At 35.0% G+C, this 10766-nt stretch overlaps 1 protein-coding gene across 1 annotated transcript; it reads left to right on the forward strand.

Annotated features, from left to right (window-relative positions):
* Nucleotides 1-1255: 1255 nt before the first annotated feature.
* GK2 (glycerol kinase 2) lies at nucleotides 1256-2914 on the forward strand. The gene has a single exon (XM_006743070.2). The coding sequence runs from the start codon at nucleotides 1256-1258 to the stop codon at nucleotides 2912-2914; it is 1659 nt and encodes a 552-aa protein (XP_006743133.1).
* Nucleotides 2915-10766: the final 7852 nt, after the last annotated feature.

Raw genomic sequence — 10766 nt, forward strand, 5'->3', positions numbered from 1 at the left:
TAAAACTCATAATGTTTGGCACCTAATAAAAAATTATCAGGCATGTAAAGGGAGCAGGGAAATATAAGACATATGAGGAGGCAAATTAGTCACAATTGAACAAGAATGAACACTGATGTTAGATTTAGCAGAAAACCTAATTAAAAGTTATCTTAATTATTCCATGTATTCAAAACCGTAAGTAAATATTTTAAAAACTCTGAACTTCTAGGGATGAAAACTACAATGTATGAGGTGAAAAATACAGTGGATTAATTAACAGCAGATTAAATATTGGAGAAGAAAAGATTAGTAAACTGAAGACATAGCAATAGAAACTATCTAAAATGAATCATAGAAAAGATAATGATAATGAGCTGTGGGAAAACTCCAATATGTGTAACCAGAGTCCCTAAAGAAAAGAGAGAGAAAATAAAACATATTTGTAGAAATAATGGCCCAAGGTTTTCCAAATTTGATGAGATCTATAAACCCACAGATCTAAGTAGCCCAATGTGCCCCAGGCACAAGAAATAAGAAGAAAACTACACCAAATAACATTATTATGAAACTGACCAAAACTACTGATAAAAAGAAAAACCAAAGGCAGTGAAAGATAAAATAAGGATGACAGCAAAGTGCACACCTGAAACAACAAAAGACAGAAGGTGGTGGAGCAAGTTTCAAGGTCCTGAAATTAAAAAAAAAAAAAAAAAAAAAGATAATTTGAACTCTGGATCAAAGAAAATATCTTTAAATATTAAGATGAAATACTTTTCAGACATTCTCAAGTTTGAAGAATTTTTTTTTTTTTTCCAGCAGACCCACATTACGAGAAATGTTGAGGAAAATCTTACAGGCAGAAAGAAAATGATAACATGTATACGTATTCACAGACTCAAATGAAGAGCACTGGTAACTAATTATATAGGTAAATATATGATCTTTTTGTATCTTAAATCTCCTTAAAAAATAGAATGGCTTGGGTGGGGCCTCTGCCACAGGGGTGGGGTGAGCAGATGCAGCGCCAGTTAAAGGGCCGCCAGTTAAAGTTGCGCGCCAGGCTTCCGGGCTTCCCGTTGAGTCCAGGCAGCCACTGCGTGTACGTGCTCCTGACGCTCCTGACACTCCTGACGTCCCTGACGCTCCTGACGTCCCTGACGCTCCTGACGTTCCTGACGTTCCTGACGTTCCTGATGTGTTGCGTGCCCCTCCCCCTGCAACACCTTCATTACCTGGAAACGGCACCAGAGCCGCAGAGCGGCCGACTGGTTTCATGGCAGCTCAGAAGAAAGCAGTTGTGGGACCGTTGGTGGGGGCAGTGGTCCAAGGGACTAATTCCACTCGCTTTCTGGTTTTCAATTCAAAAACAGCGGATCTACTTAGTCACCATCAAGTGGAATTAACACAAGAGTTCCCAAAAGAAGGATGGGTGGAACAAGACCCAAAGGAAATTCTTCAGTCTGTCTATGAGTGTATAGAGAGAACGTGTCAGAAACTTGTTGAACTGAACATTGATATATCCAACATAAAAGCTATTGGTGTCAGCAATCAGAGGGAAACCACTGTAATCTGGGACAAGTTAACTGGAGAGCCGCTCTACAATGCTGTGGTGTGGCTTGATCTAAGAACCCAGCCTACCGTTGAAAATCTGAGTAAAAAAATTCCAGGAAATAATAACTTTGTCAAGTCCAAGACAGGCCTTCCACTTAGCACTTACTTCAGTGCGGTGAAACTTCGTTGGATTCTTGACAATGTGAGGCAAGTTCAAAAGGCTGTTGAAGAAGGTAGAGCTCTTTTTGGTACCATTGATTCATGGCTTATCTGGAGTTTGACAGGAGGAGTTAATGGAGGTGTCCATTGTACAGATGTATCAAATGCAAGCAGGACAATGCTTTTCAACATCCATTCTTTGGAATGGGATAAAGAGCTCTGTGACTTTTTTGAGATTCCAATGGACATTCTTCCAAATGTATGGAGCTCTTCTGAGATCTATGGCCTATTGAAAGCTGGGGCCTTGGAAGGTGTGCCGATATCTGGGTGCTTGGGGGACCAGTCTGCTGCACTGGTAGGACAAATGTGCTTCCAAGAGGGACAAGCCAAAAACACGTATGGGACAGGCTGTTTCTTACTATGTAATACAGGTCATAAGTGTGTATTTTCTGAACATGGCCTTCTGACCACAGTGGCTTATAAACTAGGCAGAGACAAGCCAGTATGTTATGCATTGGAAGGTTCTGTGGCTATAGCTGGTGCTGTTATTCGTTGGTTAAGAGACAATCTTGGAATTATAAAGACCTCAGAAGAAATTGAAACACTTGCTAAAGACGTAGGTACTTCTTACGGCTGCTATTTTGTGCCAGCCTTTTCAGGGTTATATGCACCTTATTGGGAGCCCAGTGCAAGAGGAATAATCTGTGGTCTCACTCAGTTTACCAGTAAAAATCATATTGCTTTTGCTGCATTAGAATCTGTTTGTTTCCAAACCCGACAGATTTTGGATGCCATGAACCGTGACTGTGGAGTTCCCCTCACTCATTTGCAGGTAGATGGAGGAATGACCAACAACAAAATTCTTATGCAACTACAAGCAGACATTCTGCATATTCCAGTAATGAAGCCCTCTATGACTGAAACAACTGCACTGGGAGCTGCCATGGTTGCAGGAGCTGCAGAAGGGGTGGGAGTTTGGAGTCTTAAACCTGAGGATTTGTCAGTCATCATTATGGAACGGTTCGAGCCACAGATCAAGGTGACAGAAAGTGAAGTTCGTTATGCTACGTGGAAGAAAGCTGTGACGAAGTCAATGGGCTGGGTTACAACTCAGTCTGAAAATGGTGATCCTACCATCTTCTCTAGTCTGCCCTTGGGCTTTTTTATAGTGAGTAGCATGATAATGTTAATTGGAGCAAGATATATCTCAGGTATACCATAATAATACCAAGATGGATTCCCAACATGTGAGCTTTTTACATAATGAAAGAATCCAGCAAGTCTGTCTCTTAATATGATGATGCTATCATAGATTCTGATTTTATTTATAAACCACTTGCTGCATGACTTATGGGAACCCCAAAAGTACCTGTGGCTTGAAATAAATAAATTACAGTAAAAAACACTAGAAAATGTGTTGTTGTTGTTTTTTAATAGGTTGGGCCAGCCACTCTGGGAGCTAACCCCCTCTATTTTCATAAAATCCTGCTCTGTGTCCTCTCAAATATAGGATAGTCAGATTCTGTGAAATCTTTCATTAAATATTTTCTAACACGGAATAAGATTTGGTTCTCTGTGCTACACACACTTAATTAAAAGGTGTAACTAACTTGCTAAAACTGAGGGACTTGTTGTTATTGTTGTTTTTAGAAACCCCCCAAATCCTCTTTTGTATACATTAAGGAGACCACAGTATCTTGCTGAATGTTTAATGGAAACATGAGTTCTTACAATAGGCATTTAGTATTCTCATAGCTTAGATATTGTCCTGGAAAATATTTGCCAAATTAAAATTCTTGAGACATTTTACGTGATCTCACTAATTACACTGATTTTCTGTGTAGAGCTTGTAAGTAGAGGACTTTTCCTTTTTAAAAAATCTCTCCATTTTATTTACTTTATTTGGTATGTATAACATACATTCTTATATACTTCATATGGAGTAACCCGGTTATAAATTAAATGTATAAGAAAGGTAGTCTTAAATGTACCATTATATACATAAATATTTTAGGATAAACATTTGTATATAATTTTGGGTAGTGACTAAGCATATTATTTACCAGGAAAAACTTTTTCTTAAAGAGACAGTATTTAAAATTTAAGTGTATGTTTTATGATGACATACAAAGAAGTATCTTATGATTTCAACTATATTTCTTACACATTACCTTTTTATTTAATTGCCTTAGCTGGATATATGCTGTAGGAAAAAAAAACTGGAATACTATGGTAAATATTATTTTTAAACAGAAAGAAAAGAATTGACTGCTCAAATAAAAATAGTATTATAATACGGATTTTAAACATATGTAAAAGAAAACAAAAATAGCAACAAAATTGGAAGTGGAAAAATGGCAGTGTAATATTGTAAGGTTCACATACCATATGGGAAGTGGTATAACATCATTTGAAGTTATACTGATAATTAAAGATGCATATTCTACATCCTAAAATAATGCAACAAAAAGGTATAATTAATAAGCAAATTAAGCATGTAAGCTAGAACTATAAAAATATTCAGTTGATCCAAAAGAAGGCAGAAAAGAGATGAAAAAGGATAAAAAATAGAAAACAATAGCAGGAAAATATATTTAAACCTAACCATACCGATAAGCATATTAATATAAATAAATACCTCGATTAAAAAGAAAGATTATCATATTAGATAAAAAAGAAAGACTCAAATATACACTGCCTCCAAGAAACACATTTTAGATATAAAGAAAAAATAGTTAAGAAACAGGATAAAAAAAAATTACCGTGCTGTTAATCAAAAGAAAGAGTGACTATATTAATATCAGAAAGTAAATTTTATAGCAAGTAATGTTACCAGTGATAAGGTCACTTGCAATGATAAAGGGGTCAGTTCATCAAGGAGACATAACAATCCTAAATATATATCCTAATAACAGAGCTTCATAATACATAAAGCAATATCTGATAGAACAGAAAGGAAAAGCAAGCCTACAATTACAGTGGGAGATTCCAACATCTCTTCCTCAACACTTGCTAGAACAAGTAGACATTTAATAAGACAGAGAAGATTTAAACAATATTATCAAACAACTGGATTAGCATTCATAGAACATACCACCCAACAATAGAATACATACTCTTTTCAAGTTCATATGAAACATTTGCCAATATAGACCTCACTTAGGCCATTAACTAAGTCTTAATGAATTTAAAAGAATTTTATGCAAAGATGCTGTCTGAACACATTGAAATTATAAATCAGTTAAAAAATATTTCTAATTGATTTATAATTCCATTGTGTTCAGAGAGCATATTACTCAGCCATCAAAAAAAATGAAATCTTGTCGTTTGCAACAACATGGATGGAACTAGAGGGTATTATGCTAAGTGAAATAAGTCAATCAGAGAAAGACAATTATATGATTTCACTCATGTGGAATTTAAGAAATAGAACAGAGAAGCATAGAGAAAGGGAGGGAAAAATAAAACAAGACATAATCAGACAGGGGGACAAACCATAAGAGACTCTTAACCATAGGAAACAAACAGCGTTGCTGGAGGGGAAGAGGGTGAGGGGATGGGGTAACTGGGTGATGGACATTAAGGAGCACATGTGATGTAATGAGCATTGGGTGTTATATACAACTGATGGATCATTGAACTCTACCTCTGAAATTAATAATACACTACATGTTAATTAATTGAATTTAAATTAAAAAAAGATTTCTAGAAATTCTCCAAATATTTGGAAACTAAATAACAAACTTTTAAATAATCCCTGAGTTTAAAGAGAGAAAGAGGGAAAACAAAATATTTGGAACACAATGAAAATAAAAACACAACATATCAAATTTATGCTAAAGCAGTACTTAGGGAGACATTTATAGGTCTAAAAACCTCTATTAGAAGAGAGAAAAGGTTTAAAATTAATGATCTCAGCTTCTATCTTAAGAAACTGGAAATAGAATATAAATTAAATACAAAGTAGGTAGGAAAAAAAAGATTAGAGTAATAATCAATGATATAGAAAATAGCAAAACTCAATATAACCAAAAGTTGGTTCTTTTAGAATATCAACAAAATAATATATGTATCACGACAAAGTTAGGGGATTATAAAGCCAAAATAATGAATCAGTGCAATTAGAAAACTCAATGTACTTCACCATATTAACAAAGAAAAATCACATGAGACACAACTACCCACTGGTTAGAATGCCTAAAATTAAAAAGATAACCACAGCAAGTGTTGGTAAAGATATAGAACCTGAATTTCTCATATGAGTCTGCAGAGATGTAAAATGGTGCAAATATTTTAGAAAATAGTTTAACAGTTTTTTTTAATTAAATATACATCTATCATATTATCCTAGGTATTTACCCAGGAGACATGAAAACATATATTCATACAAAGATTTGTTCATATCCCTTTACTTGCTATAGCCAAAAACTGGGCACAACTCAAGTGTCCACCAACAGGTGAATGAATAAATAAACCATGGTATATCCACACAATGGAATACTACCCAACAACTCTTCACACACACTATGATATAGATGAATTTCAAAATAATTAAGTTGAGTGAAATAAGCCAGACAAAAAAAGTATATACATAGTGTTCGATTCCATTTATATACAATTCTAGAAAATGCAAGCTATTGAATAATGACAGAAAGCAGTTCAGTGGGCTGCCTGGGAAAAGGGGGGATGAGGAGTTGGCAGGAAAGTATATGAAGCATGATTACAAAGGGGCACAAAGAAAATTTGTGCAGTGGGGAGATGGTTATGTTCATTATATTAATTATGGTGATGGTTTCAAAGGTGAATATATATGTCAAAATTAATCAAACTGAACACTTTATGTGCAATTTTTTATGTCAATTATAACTCAATAAAACATTTTAGAAAGAGAAAAAAATTTATCTTCAAATTCAGAAGGAATATAACCAAAGTTTGTTCAAGTAAGTTAATCTTTGCTCTTCTCTATTATGCATATTGATGTAGCCTCACTGAGTCTACAGTCTGTTAACACGGGGTGTGCCAGTTTCTATCTCTAGAAGGTCTGTGAGCTTTATTCGAAGTCATTTGTGTGATTGGGCTGGAGAAGTACATGATAATGTCTAGTGTCATTTAAAACAAATTAATTTCCCATTTCATTTATCTGGCCATAATTCTCAGTCTGGGACCCATTGCAAATGACCTTATAAAGAGTCACAAACAAAAATATCATAAGAAAATAAGGCTAAAAGTTCTCAAATTCAGTGTCTCATTCTCACCTTTTCAATATTATAATCCTGTGATTATCAGCTTTCCTTTATATCTTTGCCTTTATAAGTCTCATTTTCATAATTTAACTTATGTGGTATTGGTATATTACAGTACTTTGCCCCAAGGCTATAAAGGAGCTTCTGTATATTCTATCATAAAATTAGCTAATTAATAATTTCTCTATATTGCCACTAAGCAGAACTACATAGTTAAATTATGATGATCAGTTCTCCTTGCATACATGTTATGAAACAGCAAGTCATCATTTAATGTCAGGCATATGTGTGAGTGAGAGAGCATGAGCTCAAACACTAACCAGGAGAATGAAAAGAATTTATTTCTAATACTATTTTCCAAAGATTACAGTTTGTGAGTCAAAATAAGTCATGCAGGTCAGAGGTGCGGAGTAAGTATGGAGAAAGAGAAAGAAAAAGAAACAAAGAAGGCCCTGAGAGGAAAGGAATGTTAAAAGTATCCAAAGAGAAACAAGCTGTACTATTAAGTCTAATTAAAGACACCCTATGTAGTATCCACGTAGAAGCAGCACTAAACAGCTAAATCATTTCTGGCTTAGCTCTAGGACAGGCAACTATATATATCAGACTTAGAAGGATAAGCAACTTTCCCTCCTCGCCCCATAGAGAATTCTAAATTATTATCTGTTTGTGCCTAATTTCTGGTGCTTACATTATCACTGTGATATTAATATCCATAATCTTACAGGAAAGCGATTGTTTCCCTCACTGGTAAGTCCTGGTTCTCAATGCCTAAGTATAAATGCTACATTAAACAATCCCCATTTAGGTGGAACATTATGCACCAACTCTATGACTGTTAGATATGGAAAATTGGTTTCCATGCCCCTTTTTTTTTTAATCATATGAACTAATAAGATCCCCTAGTGTAATCTTCCAGCAAAGTCTGGAGTAAATACAATATAATCTCAGTCAGTCACCTACTTTAACCTTCCACTAAAATGACAGCTCTCTAGTCTATTCTGATTGTTTCAATCAAAACAAAATGAATAAACTTAATAAACTTAATGTTTAAATATTCCCCCAGAGTTTCCATCAACAACCTTTACAGCCCAATTTATTTGAGCCTTGGAGAAATTGCATGTGATCCTTGTCCTCTATGTGTTTAGCATATATTACAGTTCATTATCATTTCAGCCCTCAACAAACTGATTTATTTTACAAAAAGAAAAAAAGAAAAGAAGAACTTGACCTTTGGTGGGAAAAAAGTGCAGAGTGATAAGACTGTGTTAATCTTTTATTAAACTACGAAATTCATTTTATTGTAAGCTATCCACAAATCTTTCTTATATTAAGATTATTAAAATATGTTTTTCAAGTGTCATAGGAAATCCAAGTTTGGAAAACATTTACAATGCCCAAAATAGTAGAGAGACACTTAGTATATGTCTAGACTAGTAGCTTCAAAAATGAGGCAGGCAAAACCAGGACAAAAATGTTCTAGCGATCACAAATAAGGATAACTGATTGGTCTAGGTTTTTCTCTGAACTGAGGTAAGTGTACTACTAAGTGTACCTTCCTGGTGCCACCTTCATGTGGATTTAGCTAAGTGACCAGAGCAGAGGATGGGAAGACATTTTGGAGAAGGAAGCTGTGATTAGGTTCTCTCTCTCTCTTTGTGGTTACAATTTTTGTCTGGCCTCAAGTGTATTTCACTGAATAAACTAATCACTTCTCCCTAACTCTATTTCAATAGGCCATGGATATCTACTATCAGCTCAATTTCACAGTCGAGAACATTGAGGAAAAAACAAGAAAATCACCTTCCTAATCCAAAAAAAGATATAGTTTTAAATTTTAAGAGAAGATTCATCTGGGGAATATGATTACTTGCATAGAATTTAGTATTTTTGAAAAAGAATGTTTTCAAAGAAAACTCCAAGATGACTTTGACAATATTAGAAGAGCCCGGAGTTGGAAAGGGCTTGAGAGACCATCTAGTCCAACATCGTCTAATACAAAGAAGTGAAAACCGTAAAGCATAAACATGTTGGGAGCAAAATTAAAATCTAAGTTTTTATATTCTAATGTTCCTTTAGCTTCACTCAACTGATAGAGCTTCTCTTGGACTTTGTCTACCTCAAACAACTCTGACTTTTAACAAGGTGTACTTTACTTTAACAAGCAAAGGGGATAATTTGTGAATTTTTTATGAAAGTTAAGTGTTGGTGTACACTCACACATTCATACATGCAGACAATTTTTATGGCCACTAAACTAGGCACATCCTAGAAGATTCTGAACTACAATGAAACCATTCTCTATTCTCCTGTGATTTTCTATTCCTGAAATGTTTATAGACTCTTTGGGGAGCCATTTCCTTAGTCATAAAGCACAACAGAAATTTAGGGGTACACTAGAAGCTGTACCATTCTTTTCTAGATACAAATCTTGCTACTCACCTCCAATAACAATGATAACCTTTCAGACTTACTCAGTGGATGCCTTCATTTCAGGGAGAGATACAAATTTCTTTCTCCTCCTCCTCTTCCTTCCATTCTTTGTCCTCCTCTTTGTCTTTTTTCTTTTTCCTGAAACAGATCCATTGAGTCCTATCATATGGTATTTACTACTCATATTCACAAACATCAAAAGGACGGCAATCTGTTTAATATCCTGCAGATGAACATGCGCTAAAAAGTGGCATTGGCAATCGGGCACTTGCTGCCCACTGGGCACCAAGCAGCGATGTGCTAAAGATCTGGCGTGTTGTTCCATAGAGAAGAATGACATTCATTACAATTGTATCAAAAACAAATTATATACCAAATGTTTGCCTCAGTAAGTACTTGGACGATCATTTATCTATCTTTCATTCATCCCCTCACAGCTTCTGTGTGCAGCTCTATCACTGTCAATACTTTGCCTGTTTATCGGTATGCTCCTCTCCCATTGCCTTGTGTGACTTCACTACAATGTCACCTACTTATACCAGTTCCGATGTATACAATGAGAATCATGCTATGCCTACAAATAAGAAGAACATGGATGAAAAGAGTATAAATCTTTTACAAACTAGTTTCTGTAGCATCTCATGATGTCTCATTTTTGCCATGTAATTGATAGATACTATTGGAGAACTGAGGCATTTACTTCTCACTTTCCAGATGTAGAGACTGCTACAAGAAGGTAACCTAAGACTTAGAAAAATAGAACTTCAAATTTAAAACAGATTTCTAATGGATTTCAGCTAGAAATTAGAGATCTTATATGTCAGCCCCTTATCTCAAATACATAGAAGCCAGGGTCCAAAGGAGATGATGGGCCAAGGTCTCAGGGCTAGGTTGTACCCGGAAATGCTGGGATTAGAACCTAGAGGAACTTTATTCTACACCATACACCAAGTATTCTTTGAAGATTTCAATTTTAAGAACAATATTTAGATATTTAGTGGGAGCATGGGATTTTTTTCCCTTCAACATTCAAAATCGTTTTTAGTCCAAGGTAAGGGTCTTAGGGGAACTGAATATAAAATGTCTGTTCTCTAAAGCTACACTTGCAGTGAGCACAGCATAACGTATAGACTTGTAGAATGACTATATTATGCCCCTGGAACTAACTGTGTGTCAACTATACTTGAATTAAAAAAAAAACAAAAAAAAATTTAGAAGATGAGACAAAATTTAAAAAAATGAAGAAAAAAGAAAATAAGCTTTAATATGCATATCAATGATAATTGTTCAATTTAGTTCAATAATTTAACTAGACAACAAAATGTCTCCTCTCTGTTTCTTCCCCTTCATTCACTCCTTCAGTTCAGGTACTTGATGTACTATAGTAACCTAACTTCT

This window comes from Leptonychotes weddellii, chromosome 2 (assembly GCF_054177405.1).
Source record: "Leptonychotes weddellii isolate Sample4059 chromosome 2, ASM5417740v2, whole genome shotgun sequence".
NCBI classification, from domain to species: domain Eukaryota; kingdom Metazoa; phylum Chordata; class Mammalia; order Carnivora; family Phocidae; genus Leptonychotes; species Leptonychotes weddellii.

Excerpts from the sequence above, each read along its gene's own strand:
- GK2 (XM_006743070.2), top strand. The coding sequence starts at position 1,256 with ATGGCAGCTCAGAAGAAAGCAGTTGTGGGACCGTTGGTGGGGGCAGTG.